Source organism: Lactuca serriola, chromosome 5 (assembly GCF_051521515.1).
Source record: "Lactuca serriola cultivar US96UC23 chromosome 5, Lser_US96UC23_V15, whole genome shotgun sequence".
Taxonomy (NCBI): domain Eukaryota; kingdom Viridiplantae; phylum Streptophyta; class Magnoliopsida; order Asterales; family Asteraceae; genus Lactuca; species Lactuca serriola.
Window position 1 is genome coordinate 122828170 of NC_136412.1, and position 20173 is coordinate 122848342.

General features: G+C 38.1%; 1 protein-coding gene across 1 annotated transcript; it reads right to left on the reverse strand.

Moving 5' to 3' along the window:
• Nucleotides 1-2032: 2032 nt before the first annotated feature.
• Nucleotides 2033-4019, reverse strand: LOC145051203 (germacrene A hydroxylase-like). The gene is made up of 3 exons (XM_078999313.1): nucleotides 3875-4019; nucleotides 2925-3643; nucleotides 2033-2717 (listed from the first exon to the last, which is right to left on the reverse strand). Exons 1-3 carry the CDS (start codon nucleotides 4017-4019, stop codon nucleotides 2112-2114), a joined length of 1470 nt encoding a protein of 489 aa, XP_078855439.1. The 3' UTR covers nucleotides 2033-2111.
• Between the last annotated feature and the right edge of the window lie 16154 nt (nucleotides 4020-20173).

Sequence of the window (20173 nt, forward strand, 5' to 3'; positions counted from 1 at the left end):
TGGTCAAAGATTGATTTTTTCAACCTCAATAGATTACTTTTTTGTACCTTGCATCGGGTTAAAGGTGAATTTACATAAAAGAAAACTTTATGGTGTTGGTGTTAACAATGTGGACATTGATAGATTTGATGGTATTTTGAAATGTGATCCCACATATTTCCCTTTCACTTATCTTGGTTTACCAGTGGGGGCTAATATGAAGCTTGTTAGGCATTGGGCTCCGATGGTGGACAGATTTAAGGCTAGTCTTTCAAATTGGAAAATGAAGTATTTTTTGTTTGGTGGCGCCTGACACTTGTGAAGTCTATTCTTAAGAGTCTTCATATTTATTATATCTCTTTAGTTTTTTTTTTTCTCTTAGGACGATTATCAATATTGAGAGTATTGGAATGTGGTTCTTATAGGAAGGTAATGATGAAAAAAGAAAATATTTTGGGTTGCTTGGGATGAGGGTATTAAACCAAGAGACAAGGGTGATCTTGGTGTTGGTTGTCTTGATTCCACCAATGGTGGTGGCAATTAAAATTTTGACATGATTCCTTTTGCTTCTCGTGTTTAAAATCCATCCATATTCTAAAGCTCATTGACAGGAATCCTTTAACTAAAATATGTATAAATGGCATTTAGTTCAATATATACCAAGCGGGTATGGATATTGCAAACATGGGTAATACATTAAATAACTTGTTTAAGAGGGTAGTGGGTATGGGAGATAAGACGTACTTTTGGAAAGACATTTGGTGTGGCGATTTAGCTTTGAAAGATCTTTGTCCCAATTTGTATTATTTGGAGATAAACACATATTTTTTGGTTATGTAAAGGATGATTTTAAAACATGGAATGGAATTATAGTGGACTTAACTGGGATTGGTGTTAAAAATTGAGAATGGGAAGGAATGCTAATTAACTCACGATTCTGGTAGTCTTGATGAGTGATTCCAGTTCAATAATGGCTATACCAAATACCATTAGAGGGTGATAATTCTGATTCCTTAACTGTAAAGGCGTTGTGGCAGCTTATGAACAACTCCAAAGATTCCCAAGCAAACTTAATCAAATGGGTGAAGTGGATTCCTCTAAAAATTAGTTATTCTATATGGAGATTGTTCAGAATAAGAATCCCTACTTTCACTAACTTATGGAAACGCGAGATTATTGCTTCTTCCAAATCATGCCCGTTTTATCAATCATCAAAGGAGACTATCGATCACTTATATTATCATGGTTATGTTGTGGATATATGGAAGTGGTTGATGTAATGACCTGGTATGTTCGAGGACCAACCTTCCTCATGTTCAAGTCTTTTGGAGATGCTCTCAATTTTAGTATAGGTGGTAAGATGTTCAAAAGCTAATTTTGTCCCTTGTCTACTAAACTTTATGGATGATCTGGAAGGCACACAATGACTTTATCTGTAGGAACGAAAAGTCGGAGGTAATGCTTTTGACGGATGATATAAGTATGAGCACGTTTAATTGGATTAAAAGTATGTGTAGATTTAACAATCTTGATTGGTTTGTTTGGTGTATTTGTCACTGTTTCTTTGAACTTTTATTGTAATTAACTTGAGCTTTTTGCTGAAGTCCTTGATTTTTTTGTTGCTAATCATTTGATTGTCGTTCCAAAAAATAACTTATTTTAATAAGGAATTAAAAGAAGAATAAGTAGAAGGAAAAATGGATTTCAAAATGAATAAAATTCTATCAAATTTGTATGGTAAAACCTCTTAAATTTTTGTTGAGATATCAAATTAAAAACTAATTTGAACTTGGTTATTAGTTATCAAATTGTCCTAATATATAAATGTTATAAATTACTGATAATATATATATATATATATATATATATATATATATATATATATATATATATATATATATATATATATATTACAAATTAAAATTATGAAACATAAATAAAAATTTTGTTTATGATATGGAACTAGGAACCATTTTATCAAAGAAAATGTGCTATTGTAGTGACCTTGGAAAATAATTATAAATGTGAAATGACCCAAATACAAAATAGTTATATTACAATCATAATGGTCTTTTATTGTTCATGCACATTTGTTGATCTTAGAGATTCATAGATACTCATTAATAATTGTATTAACCGCTGATTGGTACCAAAACCAATCCATACTTTCTATGAACAGCAGCACCAAAGCACTCGGACATGTCTAGATCTTCATTCTTTTCTCCATTGGGAAGTTTCCAGTTGAAGTGATAAAGTATATTAGCAAGAGGGAGTCGAACATTGGCTAAACCTAGGCTTACTCCAGGGCACATTCTTCTCCCAGCTCCAAATGGGAGATACTCATACTCTGCACCAACCATATTAGTGGGATTGTTTTCAAACCTCTCTGGTATAAAACATTCAGGATCTTTCCAGTAATCTGGGTCCCTATTTATTGCAAAGGCATTGATTATAAGTTTGGTCTTTTTGGGTATATCATACCCTGCAAAAACACATGATTCCCTAGACTCTCTTGCCATAAGCAAAGGCCCTGGAGGGTGCAACCTCAATGTTTCTTTGATTACTTGGTTTAAGTAGCCGAGGTCTCGGATGTCTTCCTCTAGGATCCTTTCTTTTCCATTTAGAATTTTCCTTAGTTCGGTTTGTAGTTTCTCCATTACTCTGGGACTTTTTATCACTTCTGAAAGTGCCCATTCAACTGTCGCTGCTGAGGTGTCCGCTCCAGCTGCAAACACATCCTGTATTATATCATTATTAAACCATTATGTTTGTAATACGATAACAAATACTTATATGTATGTATGTGTGTGTATGTATGTATATATATATATATATATATATATATATATATATATATATATATATATATATATATATATATATATATATATATATATATATATATATATATATATATATATATATTTTGGTATATGAAAACTTACCAAAAGGACTGCTTTTATATTATCAATCGTCAAAGGAAACTCAGATCTATCTTTGACTCTTAGCAAAATATCAAGAAAGCTTTCATGGGATGTGTTGCACTGTTTTTTTAGGGTTTCAGAAAATATTTTGTTAACTATATTCTCAACTGCTTTGTGTATCTTGGCTAACCTAGCCCGTTTGCCTGAAAGATGATGAATAAATTTTTTGGAAGGAAAGATATCAGCCACATCAAAACCTCCCATTTCTGTTAATGTCTTCCTCATCAAATCTGAAAACACTATTGGGTCCTTTAGTCCTTCACCGAATGCAGCCCTACTTACTATTAATGCGATCCTACTGAAAATTCTATGGGAAAGATCGATAGGTCTCCCTGACCTAGATGATCGAATTTCTTGAACAAGATTCCAACACTCCTCCTCACGAAGAGAATGAAACGACTTCACTTTCTTGGCACTCAAAAGCTCTATGGTGCAAAGCTTACGTAACTGTCTCCAGTATTCACCATACGGAGAAAAGACGATATCTGTGCTATGATATACGACAACCTCAGCAGTTAAATTTTCGGGTCTATCTGCAAATGTTAAGTCATAGTTTGTCAAAACCTCCTTGGCCAATTTCGGGGAGGACACCACGATTGTGGAGATCTCACCAAGTTGTAGATGCATAAAAGATCCGTACTTCTTGGCTAAGTTTGTAAGACCATGATGTGGCAAAGTACCTATATCCATTTGTCAATAGATGTATATTTGTTTAGTTATAAACAAACAAAAATACAAAATACATGCGTTATCCATGCATGGATGCAATTAATTAAAAGCATATTTATATGTAGAGATCAAAACAAAACCATCAAGATGATCTAGTGGTGATCACTTAGGATTTAAACACTGCAAATGAAACATGTTTGATTCCTATATAAGAAAATACATATTGAAACAAAGATGTGTACCAATTAAATGATGCATGTGTCCTATGATAGGAAGTCCCCATGGCTCAGGAAGGAGTTTTCTCTTGGGTTTTTGACGAGTTGCAAATTTGAAAAGAAAGAAGAGGAGAGTGGTAAGAGCAATGAAAATAATAAAAGAGAATTCCATTGTTGATGCTGAACATGGAATAATTAAATGAACACTTATAGTTCTTAAATAGCTGACATAAATCTTGAAATAAAAAGTATTGAATAGATATTTTAGTCATATAGTTTACATTAGTAATATATATTTATACCAATATTGAATTTAATTTTATAATAAAAATTGAGGTTTTTTTAAAGATAGTGAGAGAAGGATGACCTTTGATCTTTGACCTTTGAACCAAGGATATAATTGACCATTGGGCTCGATGTGATGCTGGTGGCTTAGAGGATTTCAACTCGATCGTCATAGAGTCAATTGACTATGCATTTACAATTTTCTCTAACCATTTTGCTTCACAATCATAATTTTCCATTATTATTATTTTCTTTTAATAATCTTTTTATATTTTTTTAATAATCCATTTAATACTTATTTTTATTAAACTGTAAAATAAATCCTGTAATTATATAAAATTATATTTCTTTTATATTGGTATACCACATAAATAATGTTTATATTAAATTTTAATTTACTTTTGCATCTCACATCTTTCGTAACAATTTGGTGGCTACTTCATAAATCTATGTCACGATTATTATTATAAATGTTTTAAAAATTGGTTCGGACCGGCAGATCGAACCAAGTCGGTTGGACCGGGAACCAGATATGAAAATGGTTTAATAATGACCGATTTTATATCAATTTCTAAACCGGATCCAACCAGATGGTTTCTTTAAAAATCGGGTTGAATTGGTGTAATAGAACCGGTAAAAAACCGTTTGAATCATTTTATTAGACTTATATAGTTGAATTTTACTTAACCCATTAAATAAACAACCTATTTCTAAAGAAAATTGAACATTTTCGGAATTTACACAAGTCGAAGGCCGATGCACACCACTGCCGGATGTAGAAAAATTCTTGGTTGAATTGATGATCGAACCAGTTGAATTGAAATCTAGTCACCAAAGTTCAACTAAAAATTCGGTTTTTAAAAGAGTTAATATTATAAAAGCCCTAAATTTTTAACGCGTAATTGGAAAAAACCCTGATATTTTTTTATTATTGCTGTGGCCACAACTTTCTCGCAAAATTATCACTCTAGCCCACTTAACGAGTTTCATGGTTAAGTTGGTTAACTTTTTTGCAAAATTAGTCCTAAAAAGTTCAAATTTAGTCATTGAGGTTTGAAAAAAATTACATTACATGGTTTTTTAACTTTATTTTTCGTTTTCTATTTTTTTTTACTGTATATATAAAGTATATTAGAGTTTTCTTTTTTGCAAAATTAGTCCTAAAAATTTCAAATTTTGTTTTCTATTTTTTAGTGTATATATAAAGTATATATTAGAGTTCTTTTTAGGTTTTTTCATATTTCTTTTCGTATTATATTTTATTTTTTTCACCTTTTTATTTTTTTTTTATTTTTTTCTATTTTTTGTTATTTATGGTTTTTCTAATATTTTTTCTAAGGTTTTTTCATATTACAATTTTTGTTTTCTATTTTTTTTCCCTATTTTAGTTATTTATGGTTTTTCTAATATTTTTATTTACTTTGATTCAAGGAAACGAACTTGAATTCAATATAAACTGCTATAACAAGTTTTTTTTTTTTTTTTTTTTTTTTTTTTTTTTTTTTTAATTTATAAAGATCGACTATTATTATTATTATTATTTTTCAGTCTATTATCAAATTGAAAAATATTATCTTGAATTTAATCTATTGATATTACATATAGAAATATGATTTAATTTGCAAGTTATATGTCACACCCCAAAACCGATAACGGCGGAATACGTTTCGGGGTGGAGGACGTCATGTACCGTATCATCACAATTGTATAATAGTAAACAAGAAACATACAACCATTGCATTTACATTGTGAATTTAATACAAGCGTGTTTCGTATTGTTCAACAAACACCAAAAGTAATTCAAAAATAAGAGATGGGTCTTGTATGCTCCACCTTCTCCAAAATGCTGCATCTGTACCTGTCTATCTTTGACCTGAGGATACAAGTTATTTTGAACACGAATATCAGCATAAAGCTGGTGAGTTCATAAGAGTTTAATGTGAGTTTTTGTATAAAAAGCATTAGAACCAATCGTGTGAAAAGCTGCAATTTACAGTCATATGTAGTAGTAAAACCTAGAAAATTCTATATTTTCCAGAAATGGATTGTAAGTGAAAATCTTTAAGAAATATGTCCTTCTCATCTTTGTAAACTATTTATCGTAAAAGTATAATGGTGACTCTCAAAATAAGTATTGCAATATGGTAAGTTATGCCGGAAGTCAATAATAGTGGTACCAACTTCCTTTAGTGTTAGATACTTGGTTACTTCGGGATATTAACTTAACCTTTAGTTTAGTGTTTTAGTGTGATTATAGTGTATTTCTTGTATGTTACCAATAGCGTGAGTAATAGCGGACCCCATGACCTTCCCCGATCATGCACAGTGTAGTGAAGTAGTGGCATCCCTGGGCCTGTACGGCGCAGACTGAAGTTAACAGTCGGGATGATATAGCGTCTGCCCCGTATAGATCTATACCTGTAGTGTCGTCTTCTTGTCGGAAAACTCCAGGCGTAGTGGGTAGCGAATAGAGTATCTCGTAGTGGGTTAGTGTGTTATCGTCTGTTTAGTGCTTTCTCTTTTGTTATAGTGTAGTAGTATTTTAGTATGGATCATAGTGTATTCTCTTACTAGTGTATTGTCTGGTAATAGTGGGTATTATAGTGTAGAGAGTAGTGACTAGAGTGAATAGTAGCAGTAGTAGCATTAACTATACCTATTATAGTTAACTTAGTGTGTATGATTCTTGTCATGTTAGTGATTTTGGCATCTAGTGAAATGAGAAATATTCGCGTCCCATACTAATATACAAATTATATAACTAAGAAATCAACGACAGTCGGACGGATAACCACTACCCTAAGCCCACAATCAAACAAGAACAGGAAATAAGGCGAGCTATCGGTCCTAAGTCCTCCAAGTCTTACTTATATAAATATATTAGTGTGGTTACATTTTATAAGAAGATTTATTTAATAAAAGTATTGTCTAAAAGAAACATTTAAAAACTTGCTTGTTTGTCCAAAATAGTTTTGAAAACGTAAAATCTGTTTATAAGGCATAGTGATAAATCACATGTGATTTGAACTACGGATAGTGAATCACATGTGATTAATTTTCGTAACGTGGAAAATCGTTTTGTATAACTTTCCATAAACATGTATAATCAACTTGTATCCCCCCCTAAAACATATAAAACATTTGAAAGGTTCATTAAAGGGGTATGAACTCACCTGAAATCGCGTAAATCGGGTGAATCGGGTAAATCGGGTAAAAGTGTCGGTTGAGCGTTTGGTACCAAATAACGACTTGAGCACCTTTTTAGGACCCTAATGTCATATGAAATATGTATTTTACAAGAAATTAATCATTTTATGCTTTCCATTAAAGTATTTAGGCATTCTAGCATCAATTCGGGGTTTTAGGGCCTAGAAGGGGTTCCCGGGAGTGGTACAAGGCCAAGAAAGGTTTACGGGGGAGTCCATGAGTTCACTCCCTTGGAGTTTACGGCCCAAAGGCCACTCCTTGGGAGTTTACGGCCGTAAGCCCCCTAGGCTTGGCCATAAACTCATGTGGTCCTCCAAAATTGCAAGTTAAGGCCTTTAATCACTTCCCTAGATTCCTAGCAAGTGTTTTGAACTAAATTGGAGGGTTTAAACCCTCATTTTGTGACATTTTGGGGAGTTTACAGTCCAGGCTTGTGCTTGGGCCGTAAACTCCATTTTATTTTTCAAAATGATGTGTTAAATGATCCAAAACACTCTCCTACACCTTAGATAAATTTATGAAGGCCTTATGTGGAGTTTTAGGGGCATTTTGGAATATTTCATAGGTGTTTACGGCCCAAGCTTAGGATTGGCCGTAAACTCCTCTTTTTGACTCCAAATGGTGTTGTTTAATGGCCTTAAACATTTCCTAGGTTCATAGTTAAATTACTAAATGCCCTAGATGAGTTTTTGGGACTTATATCCAAGGTTTTTGGGTGTTTACGGCCTAAGCATAAGCTTGGTCCATAAACTCCTTTTTTAGGCCTCAAACTCTTATGTTTTAATGTTCAAACTCCCCTAGGTAAATCCCTTAATTAGTACATAAGCTTAAAGGAAGGAAAAATGAGGCTTTTGGCAAAATTTTAGGTGTTTACGGCCTAAGGGGCTTCCTAGGCCGTAAACTCCCTTTTGTCCCCTAAATTCTATGATTTTTGGCCTCTAAATACAATGAAGTATGTTTAGAATAAGATAGGGAATAAATCCTTACGTTTGGAAGCCGGAATTCGCGGTTTTGGAGTCGGGTTCGGGTCTAGAGAGAGAAAGTAGTGAGAGAGAGTGAATGTGTGGTAAAAGAGCTTAAAAGTAGTGTCCATTTGCTTATATATGTCTCGGGTATTGCACCCGATACACGGTTACCCGATGCTAAAGTTTAATGGGGTTAAAACTTTTTACCCGGGTGAAGTGGTTGAAAAGTAATATAACTCTATTTGGTTAAACGGGGTTAACACATACAAGTTATAATTACTTATGATAATATCAAGACATATAAATAACTAGATATTTGCTTATTGACGACTCCAATTATTACAGAAAATAATATATAGCGACGCATTCCATTAGTGAAGACGAGATTTGTAACGGCAATAGAGTTGGGGTTGTCACATCATCCCCCCGTTAGGGGAATTTCGTCCCGAAATTTAGAATTCATACAGATAAGAATTACAATACTACTAAGCGAAGAGATGGGGATATTTGAGTTTCATTTGGTCCTCGCACTCCCAAGTGAATTCCGGTCCTCGTTTGGCGTTCCACCGAACTTTCACAATTGGGATGCGGCTTTGTTTCGTTCGTTTTACTTCCCGATCCATAATCTCCGCAGGCTCCTCCACGAAGTTGATACTCCATTGACCTCGATCTCGTCGAGGGGGATCACGAGAGTCTCATCAGACAGGCATTTCTTCAAGTTTGAGACGTGGAAGGTAGGATGTATGTTACTTAGCTCGTGGGGTAAGTTGAGTTTATAAGCTACGGGGCCGATTCTGGCGAGAATCTCGAAAGGCCCTATGTACCTTGGGTTCAGCTTTCCACGCTTCCCAAAGCGTATCGTGCCCTTCCAGGGCGAGACCTTCAACAGGACTCGGTCTCCCACCTGGAATTCCAAGGGTTTTCTTTGTTTGTCGGCGTAGCTTTTCTGTCGATCCCTAGCGGCTTTTAGTCGTGCACGTATCTGTACAATCTTCTCGGTCGTCTCTCGAATGATCTCCGGACCAATGAGGGTGCTGTCAGGAACTCGTCCTTTAGCTAACTGAGTGTCACCCACCTCAGCCCAACACAGAGGGGATCTGCACTTCCGGCCGTAGAGGGCTTCGAATGGAGCTGTCTTGATGCTCGTATGATAACTATTGTTGTAGGAAAACTCCACAAGAGGCAAGTGTGTATCCCACGATTTCCCGAAGTCGATCACACAAGCTCGCATCATATCTTCTAAGGTTTGGATCGTCCTCTCACTTTGTCCGTCGGTCTGCGGATGGTAGGCTGTACTCATGTCCAGCCTCGTCCCTAGTGCCTTTTGCAATGATTGCCAAAACCTAGAGGTGAATCTACTATCTCTGTCCGAGATAATAGATATAGGGACGCCATGCAGTCGTACTATTTCTTTTATGTATGTTCTTGTGAGTTTCTCCATCTTGTCCGTTTCTTTGATGGGTAGGAAGTGTGCGGACTTGGTCAACCTGTCAGCGATGACCCAAATGGTATCTAATCCACCCACTGTCTTGGGCAGTTTGGTGATAAAGTCCATTGTGATCCGCTCCCACTTCCATTCCGGTATCTCAGGTTGTTGGAGGAGTCCTGATGGCTTTTGATATTCAACTTTGACCTTCGCGCAAGTAAGGCACTTAGTCACAAAGGTAGCGATCTCCGCTTTCATGTTCGACCACTAGTATAGCTTTTTGAGATCCAGATACATCTTACCTGAACCCGGGTGGATAGAGTAGCGAGTGTTGTGTGCTTCCCTCATGACTAAGTCTCCGAAACCTCCATGGTGTGGAGTCCAGATTCGGTCCATGAAGTAGTAGGCTCCGTCACCCTTAACCTCCAGATTTTTATCCATTCCGCGTAGGGATTCTCTCGTCACATTCTCGAGCTTTAAGGCTTCCAGCTGAGCCTCTTTGATCTGTGTGGATAGATGCGAATGGATAGTCATCGTCATCGACTTGGTCCTTCGACCAGAATATTCCTTTCTACTCAGGGCGTCTGCTACTACGTTGGCTTTCCCTGGTTGATATCCAATTTCACAGTCGTAATCGTTAAGTAGCTCGACCCATCGATGCTGTCTCATGTTGAGTTCTTTTTGGTTCAGTATATGTTGGAGGCTTTTATGATCAGTGTACACTACGCTCTTCGTCCCATACAAGTAGTGTCTCCATATTTTTAGTGCGAAGACGACCGCTCCTAACTCGAGGTCGTGATTAGTGTAGTTCACTTCATGGGTCTTTAGCTGCCTCGAGGCATAGGCGATAACCTTGCCTCGTTGCATCAAGACACAACCGAGCCCCTAATTGGATGCATCACAATATACAACAAAATCTTCTGTCCCTTCGGGAAGGGATAATACTGGTGCGGTGCATAGGGCTCGCTTTAGGGTCTGAAATGCCTCCTCCTGTTTCTCTTCCCAGTCGAATGATACACCCTTCTTGTCACACCCCAAAACCAAGAACGGCGGAAACGTTCTGGGGCGGAGGACGTCATGTAAGGTAATCATAACACAGTAAATGTAAATAGGCAAACAACATCATCCATTGCATTAAATATATAATTTTAATACATGTGTGTTCTGTACAGTTTTAGACACCAAAAATATAACGTAAATCAAAATAATAAAATGATGAGTCTTGAGTACGCTCCATCATCTCAAAAGCTGGCATCGGTACCTGTCTACTGATGACCTGAGAATACAAGTTATTTTGAAAGAGTTTATCAGCATTAAGCTGGTGAGCTCATAAGTATTTTAGTGTCAATGTTCGTTGTCAAAAACGTTTGAACCTGTCTCAATGTATAAGTTTGTAAAAGTTTGAATCTCTCAGAAAATCCTATATTTTCTATAAAAGTAGCCTTCTACCAAGGCTTAACTGTTTTGTAAACTCGTCTGTTGTAAAAGTGTGTAATTACCCAAGTATAACTATCATTTGATAAATATAGTTTGTACATTAATGCTTAAGTGAGATTATCACCAAAATATGTAATGGGTAAATCATTGTAGTACTGTAGCTTTGTATAATAAGAACTACTGTTGTACTAATTACTACTACCTTAAACCGGATTTATATTAAGGTATAATGTGATAATTGCACCATACTATCGACTGATAACAACGACATAAAGAACGGTCGTAATAACGGAATGACGTTTGGCACCCGCAGACCTGCAGGTCCGGCTGTAGCTAGCAGCAAGGTGTAGGATAGTCAATCCAGTATAGATCTATACGCAAACTCAACGCTCTCCCTCCAAGAGAATTCTGGCTACAACTCGGGCCATGACATTTAAGGCATGCTCCGATACAGTGGATCACATTTGTTATCGTATTCTTGCATATGTGATGAAATGTTTCTTGTTCTAGTATAGTTGTATATGTTCTCATAGTATAGTTGTATATATTCTCTTCCTAGTATAGACTCATGAATGAACTGACTCATTGATCTAGCAGTTGTAATAGTATAGTTCTGTGTTACCCCGATGGTAACTTGTTAACGGTGCGTCTATTACGTATGATTATGAAAGTACTTTTATGTCTATATATGTATATTTGATATGTAATTAACATGGAAACGACCTTCGGATGGTCACCCAAAATCCCACCAGACCACATCCAAATCGAGGAAAAGGAAATAGGGTGGATGGCCTTCCTAAGCCCTTTAAACATTATTTATACGTCTATACATATATGGGCATGCAATTTATAATATAAAAACATAAATAAGTATTTATAAGACATTTGAAACATAAGTATTATTTTTAAAGAAAGATTGACTTGATGTCAATCTATAAAACAATTTGAAGGCGTAGATTTGATTAAAACAGATTAAGTATAAGGAACATTTATTTAAATCACAGTTGCAGTGTAAATTCGAAAAGTAAATGGGTTTGGAAAACATTTAGAAGTAAAACAGTTTGATAGGTAGTTTGAATAGTGATAAAATCATGGTTTCCCTAGTTATTAATCACATGTGCTTAATGCAATCACATGTGATTTAAACAATAACTATAAGTATTTAACTTGTATTCCCCCCCTTGAAAGCATATAAAAGCATTTAGAATATTTAAAAAGGTTGATTAAGGGGTATGAAACTCACTTGATTGATTGAAGAAAGCGAGATGGAAAACCGGGCAGAGTTTCGTCTCGGAAAACGGATTTCTCTCGGGATTCTCAGGAATCTCGGGAGTAAAATCGACCCTCGGGACTTGAGCAAAAAGACCAGAGCTTCGGGTTATAACGGGCACGGAAAACGAGACAAGGTTGTGAGAGAGAGGAGAGAAATGAGCAACATTTTCGGAAAGCCTCGCATCCTATTTATAGGAAGGCTGAACCGCCTCCGTACGCGGGGCGTACGCTCGTACGCAGCGCGTACGCGTACGTCATGCATGACCGAAGCCTCGACTGCCTCGGTTCGGATGGGACGGGTTGCTGGGTACGCGGGTCGGATGGGACGGCGGGTCGGACGGGACAGCGGGTCGGACGGGTCGGAGCTTCGGACGGGTTAGATTCTTTGGATAGTGCGACGTGGACGATCCGAGACCCTCGATCTCAGTACGCGGGGCGTACGAAGGTACGCAGGGCGTACTTCGGTCCAATCCGATGACTCCCCTTCGGATATTACCGGGAATTTATAATTAAATTTATATTTATTATAAATAAACTTCAAAAATTCATATCTCCCTCATACGAACTCCGTTTTTGACGTTCTTTATATCCACGCGAAGGTGAGACCATGATCTACAACTTTCGTTTAGATTCCGTTGGCAAATTCCGAAATTATTTTTATTATTTATTTATTAAAATGACGTGATTAAGGAATTTCTTCAAAAATTCATAACTTCCTCATCCGAAGTCAGATTTGGACGTTCTTTTTATGTACGCAAACCTTGATATGATTCCTACTACTTTATTTAGTCCGAATAAGATTTTAGGAAGGTTACAGTTTGACCTAAATTTGATCAGTTTTACATTACATTGACTCGAAATATCGGGTTGTCACACTTCTATGTTAATATTGTGAGAGGCTTCGCAATTCGAGAGAAATTTTGGATGAATCTGCGGTAGTAACCAACGAGGCCTAGAAATTGATGAATTTTTGTAGGCGTCTTCGGTGCTGACCAATTCTCAATAGCTTTAATTTTGGAGGGATCCACGTGGATTCCGGCTTCACTGACCACGTGCCCTAAGAATTCAACTCTTCGGATCCAAAACTCGCACTTAGAGAACTTCACATATAACTTCTCGGATCGCAACGTTTCCAGGACTCGTCGTAAATGATCCCCGTGCTCTTCCTCGCTCTGAGAGTAGACGAGTATATCATCAATAAAGACGATGACGAACTGATCTAGATATGGACGACACACCCTATTCATCAAGTCCATGAATACTGCGGGGGCGTTAGTCAGTCCAAAGGGGATCACTACGAACTCAAAATGCCCGTAGCAGGTTCGGAAAGCTGTCTTCGGAACATCTTCCTCAAGCACCCGTAACTGATGATACCCGGATCTAAGATCAATTTTGGAGAAGTAACTTGCTCCTTGTAGTTGGTCGAATAGATCGTCGATACGAGGGAGATGATAGCGATTTTTGACCGTGAGTTTATTGAGTTCCCTATAATCGATGCACATCCGAAACGATCCATCCTTCTTCTTCACGAACAAGACCGGTGCTCCCCAAGGTGAGAAGCTCGGTCTTATAAAACCCTTGTTGAGTAGTTCGTTGAGTTGACCGGATAGTTCTTGCATTTCGGCGGGCGCTAGACGGTAGGGCGACTTAGCTACAGGGGTAGCTCCTGGGACTAGGTCGATTCTGAATTCAACCTGTCGTTTGGGAGGTAGGCCTGGAAGATCCTCCGGGAAGACATCAGGGAAATCGCATACTACGGGAATGTCTTTTAGATCTTTCGATTTCTGGTTAGTGTCGACAACGTGAGCAAGAAAGGCGCGATATTCCTTGCGCAAGTATTTCTGAGCCTGGATACTGGAGATGATACGAAGGCTCGTACTTGGCTTATCTCCATATATCAATAGGGTTTCGCGATTTAGAAGGTTCAGGCGAATGGCTTTGTCGGAGCATAGGATATCGACGTGATGAAGACTCAACCAATCCATACCAACAATGACATCGAAATTTTTGATTGAGACTGGTATAAGATCGATTGAAAATGGGTGATCATCTAACGTGAGAGTACAACCTATATAGATTTCGTTAGAGCTTTCTGTCTTCCCATTAGCCATTTCTACGACGAATGTTTCGTTTAGTGGTTGAGGGGTTTGTTTGAGTAAGTGTTTAAAGTTTTGATTTATGAAGCTTCTTTCTGCACCACTATCGAATAAGACACAGGCATAAGAGTTGTTGAGAAGAAACGTACCCGTGATCACCGTGGGATCAGCTACCGCTTCATTGTGACTGATAGCGAGTAGCCTTCTAGTTCCCCCAACATTTGTAGCCTTCAGACAGTTCTTCTTAAAATGACCCGCTTCACCGCAGCCATAACAAGTTGGGGTCACTCCCGTACCAGGAACCTGTGTGATAGGTTTGGGAGGGGCCTTGCAAAATCGGACAATATGGCCCTTTCGACCGCAGTTGGAACACTGCAATTCACGGCAGGGGCCGTTGTGGTGGAAAGGGCACTTGGGACACTTGGTCAAGTTTCCACTGTAAGCTTTTGGCGGGGCTGGTGCAGCTGGAGTGGTAGCAGCATGGACCGCCACGATCTGTTGGTCCTTGGAGGTGGTTTGAGTTTTCTTTCCTTTCTTTTTATCCCATCATTTCCTTTTTCTGTCAGATGATTCGGGTGGTGCAGTGGTTGTTGTGGTTGCTGTTGCTGGAGTGGAGGAGATTTTGTGGTTGATCAAACTCTGGGCCAATTCCTTGGCGCTGTCAAAAGTGGTAGGGCGTGAGGCCAGAACATTTCCTCGATACGGGGGCACTAAACCCCAGATGTACCGTTCAATCTTCTTGCTTTCGGACGGGATCATATTGGGACACATAGCCGCCAAGTCGCAAAACCTGGCCGTATAAGCCGTTATGTCAGTCCCTTTCATCTTGAGGTTCCAGAGTTCTTCCTCAAGTTTCTGAACTTCGCCCCTAGGGTAGTACTCTCCTCTCATGAGATCTTTTAGAGTGTCCCATCCCATGGGATTGGCTGTGACCAAGGAGAGTGCGCTGACATGGCCGTTCCACCATGTCAAGGCCCTGTTAGTGAGGGTAGCAGTAGCGAACTTGATTTTGCTCTCTTCGGGACAGGAGCACATCTCAAATACAGCTTCGGTTCTTTCGAACCATTGGGACAATGCCAGAATTCCTCCAGTACCGTTGAAGAAGGTAGGTTTACAGTTCATGAAATCCTTATAAGTGCATCCCTGCACCCTTTGATGGACTTCACCGAACCTGGAGTTACCACCGCTCGCATCCCCAGAGTTCATTTGGGCCATGGCTGCTGTCACAGCCGCTGTCACCGCTGTTTGGAACAACACCGGGTCGAACTGCGGAGGAGGAGGGGTTTGAGTTGCTGGTCTTCCTCTGCTTGGACGCTTTCGTGGAGGCATCCTTCGCTGGAAAATCATGGAAATGATAGCAATAGTAAGAGCCTATTGCAGATATGAATAGAGTGTTTCGTGGATTAAATCAACATAATCCAGAGTCAGAATGAGAGTCATGGCAATAGAGTAGTTATCTGCCAATATACTGGTATTAATGATGTAACACAAGTTTATGAAAATTGACCTAACAGTAGGTCTTACATCAAACCATAGGGAAAATGTTGGCAGTTTAGAGGTTCAACTAGAGTACTTTTAAGCTAGGAACGTTTACAGATAATAGACCTACGGAACATAGAGAGAAAAGGCTAATCCTTTAAACAAAAGAGTGAGGTAACTAGACGTCTTCTACATTCCTGGCAATCCTTCGGATCATGATGGGCAGAACCCGATCCGCTGATCCTCCTTCGCTTATGTTGTAGAAGCTTCGGTCTCCATTGTAAGGCAAAGGCTGACCCTGCTCCTCGCTCCATCGGTGCAAGGATATGGCCCACATAGGAGTGGGGCCCTGAAATGCCGGACGGGGGTTAGGGTTCGGGGCTTCAGGAGGTTGGTTGTTAACTTCTGGTTCGGAGCTCGAGCTATCCGAGAAGCCTTCAGCATGATGATCATCCAAAGGGATCGGGTGATCATCGTCTGACTCCTCTTCGAGCCATCCCCCATTGCCCTGGTTCGGAAAGTACGGATCGCCGGGATGGTGGAAGCCAGCCATGCTATCTACGCGAGAAAGGGGAAAGGAAAGGTTAATAGACGTACTATTCTAAGATACTTATAGGATGAATCATTATTAGTCGACCCAATACTTGCGTAGTGCATACCGATTACATGTAACCGAAGCAAGATAGTCCTTCGAATAAGCCACCCTAACTTCAGACCCCCAATCAAACAAGAACAGGGAATGAAGCAAAGGCTTCAGATTCTGAGTCTATAACGTCCTAGTCACATGTAATCGTGATGTATCCACTTAGCAACTATTGTCCTACTAGTAACGACCCTTTTTGTTATCACATACGTATGTTCTAGAGATATAGAATACTCCTATAGTATTCTTATGGTAACGTTATTGTGGTAGTGTTGGTAAGTTTTAGACTTGTTGCAACACCACAACCAAACTTAGGAACATGCTAGTCACTCTCAGGAAAACGTAGTTGATCAGGCTACATCACCCTGAATGTGACTATATGTCTCTAAGCCCAATTGTGCTGCCCAACAATCTGAATACTTTTGTTCTGTTCTAGTGTGATACTGATTTCCGTGTTTTATAGTGATGTGTGTATATATATACTTAGTTAGATCTTTTAGATACTTAACAATATATATTCTTGGTCAGAGTGTTTTAGTCCCGAAGTGTTTATAGTTCATATATCTTTTATAGGTTGATATACTTGATTCACTATAAACAATGCTCTGATACCAATCTGTCACACCCCAAAACCGATAACGGCGGAATACGTTTCGGGGTGGAGGACGTCATGTACCGTATCATCACAATTGTATAATAGTAAACAAGAAACATACAACCATTGCATTTACATTGTGAATTTAATTACAAGCGTGTTTCGTATTGTTCAACAAACACCAAAAGTAATTCAAAAATAAGAGATGGGTCTTGTATGCTCCACCTTCTCCAAAATGCTGCATTTGTACCTGTCTATCTTTGACCTGAGGATACAAGTTATTTTGAACACGAATATCAGCATAAAGCTGGTGAGTTCATAAGAGTTTAATGTGAGCTTTTGTATAAAAAGCATTAGAACCAATCGTGTGAAAAGCTGCAATTTACAGTCATATGTAGTAGTAAAACCTAGAAAATTCTATATTTTCCAGAAATGGATTGTAAGTGAAAATCTTTAAGAAATATGTCCTTCTCATCTTTGTAAACCATTTATCGTAAAAGTATAATGGTGACTCTCAAAATAAGTATTGCAATATGGTAAGTTATGCCGGAAGTCAATAATAGTGGTACCAACTTCCTTTAGTGTTAGATACTTGGTTACTTCGGGATATTAACTTAACCTTTAGTTTAGTGTTTTAGTGTGATTATAGTGTATTTCTTGTATGTTACCAATAGCGTGAGTAATAGCGGACCCCATGACCTTCCCCGATCATGCACAGTGTAGTGAAGTAGTGGCATCCCTGGGCCTGTACGGCGCGGACTAAAGTTAACAGTCGGGATGATATAGCGTCTGCCCCGTATAGATCTATACCTGTAGTGTCGTCTTCCTGTCAGAAAACTCCGGGCGTAGTGGGTAGCGAATAGAGTATCTCGTAGTGGGTTAGTGTGTTATCGTCTGTTTAGTGCTTTCTCTTTTGTTATAGTGTAGTAGTATTTTAGTATGGATCATAGTGTATTCTCTTACTAGTGTATTGTCTGGTAATAGTGGGTATTATAGTGTAGAGAGTAGTGACTAGAGTGAATAGTAGCAGTAGTAGCATTAACTATACCTATTATAGTTAACTTAGTGTGTATGATTCTTGTCATGTTAGTGATTTTGGCATCTAGTGAAATGAGAAATATTCGTGTCCCATACTAATATACAAATTATATAACTAAGAAATCAACGACAGTCGGACAGATAACCACTACCCTAAGCCCACAATCAAACAAGAACAGGAAATAAGGCGAGCTATCGGTCCTAAGTCCTCCAAGTCTTACTTATATAAATATATTAGTGTGGTTACATTTTATAAGAAGATTTATTTAATAAAGGTATTGTCTAAAAGAAACATTTAAAAACTTGCTTGTTTGTCCAAAATAGTTTTGAAAACGTAAAATCTGTTTATAAGGCATAGTGATAAATCACATGTGATTTGAACTACGGATAGTGAATCACATGTGATTAATTTTCGTAACGTGGAAAATCGTTTTGTATAACTTTCCATAAACATGTATAATAAACTTGTATCCCCCCCCTAAAACATATAAAACATTTGAAAGGTTCATTAAAGGGGTATGAACTCACCTGAAATCGCGTAAATCGGGTGAATCGGGTAAATCGGGTAAAAGTGTCGGTTGAGCGTTTGGTACCAAATAACGACTTGAGCACCTTTTTAGGACCCTAATGTCATATGAAATATGTATTTTACAAGAAATTAATCATTTTATGCTTTCCATTAAAGTATTTAGGCATTCTAGCATCAATTCGGGGTTTTAGGGCCTAGAAGGGGTTCCCGGGAGTGGTACAAGGCCAAGAAAGGTTTACGGGGGAGTCCATGAGTTCACTCCCTTGGAGTTTACGGCCCAAAGGCCACTCCTTGGGAGTTTACGGCCGTAAGCCCCCTAGGCTTGGCCATAAACTCATGTGGTCCTCCAAAATTGCAAGTTAAGGCCTTTAATCACTTCCCTAGATTCCTAGCAAGTGTTTTGAACTAAATTGGAGGGTTTAAACCCTCATTTTGTGACATTTTGGGGAGTTTACAGTCCAGGCTTGTGCTTGGGCCGTAAACTCCATTTTATTTTTCAAAATGATGTGTTAAATGATCCAAAACACTCTCCTACACCTTAGATAAATTTATGAAGGCCTTATGTGGAGTTTTAGGGGCATTTTGGAATATTTCATAGGTGTTTACGGCCCAAGCTTAGGCTTGGCCGTAAACTCCTCTTTTTGACTCCAAATGGTGTTGTTTAATGGCCTTAAACATTTCCTAGGTTCATAGTTAAATTACTGAATGCCCTAGATGAGTTTTTGGGACTTATATCCAAGGTTTTTGGGTGTTTACGGCCTAAGCATAATCTTGGGCCGTAAACTCCTTTTTTAGGCCTCAAACTCTTATGTTTTAATGTCCAAACTCCCCTAGGTAAATCCCTTAATTAGTACATAAGCTTAAAGGAAGGAAAAATGAGGCTTTTGGCAAAATTTTAGGTGTTTACGGCCTAAGGGGCTTCCTAGGCCGTAAACTCCCTTTTGTCCCCTAAATTCTATGATTTTTGGCCTCTAAATATAATGAAGTATGTTTAGAATAAGATAGGGAATAAATCCTTACGTTTGGAAGCCGGAATTCGTGGTTTTGGAGTCGGGTTCGGGTCTAGAGAGAGAAAGTAGTGAGAGAGAGTGAATGTGTGGTAAAGGAGCTTAAAAGTAGTGTCCATTTGCTTATATATGTCTCGGGTATTGCACCCGATACACGGTTACCCGATGCTAAAGTTTAACGGGGTTAAAACTTTTTACCCGGGTGAAGTGGTTGAAAAGTAATATAACTCTATTTGGTTAAACGGGGTTAACACATACAATGATAATGAATGATAATAGAATGATAATGAAATATATAAACTTAACAACTGATATATAGAATGATAATGAAAGACCAAATGCATAAA

Bases quoted from the DNA above. Each gene is read 5' to 3' on its own strand.
- LOC145051203 (XM_078999313.1), bottom strand. From the start codon at position 4,019: ATGGAATTCTCTTTTATTATTTTCATTGCTCTTACCACTCTCCTCTTC. The intron at 3,644-3,874 runs GTACACATCTTT...AAATGGATATAG, and splicing joins ACACATGCATCATTTAATTG to GTACTTTGCCACATCATGGT. The intron at 2,718-2,924 runs GTAAGTTTTCAT...GATATAATACAG, and splicing joins ATATAAAAGCAGTCCTTTTG to GATGTGTTTGCAGCTGGAGC.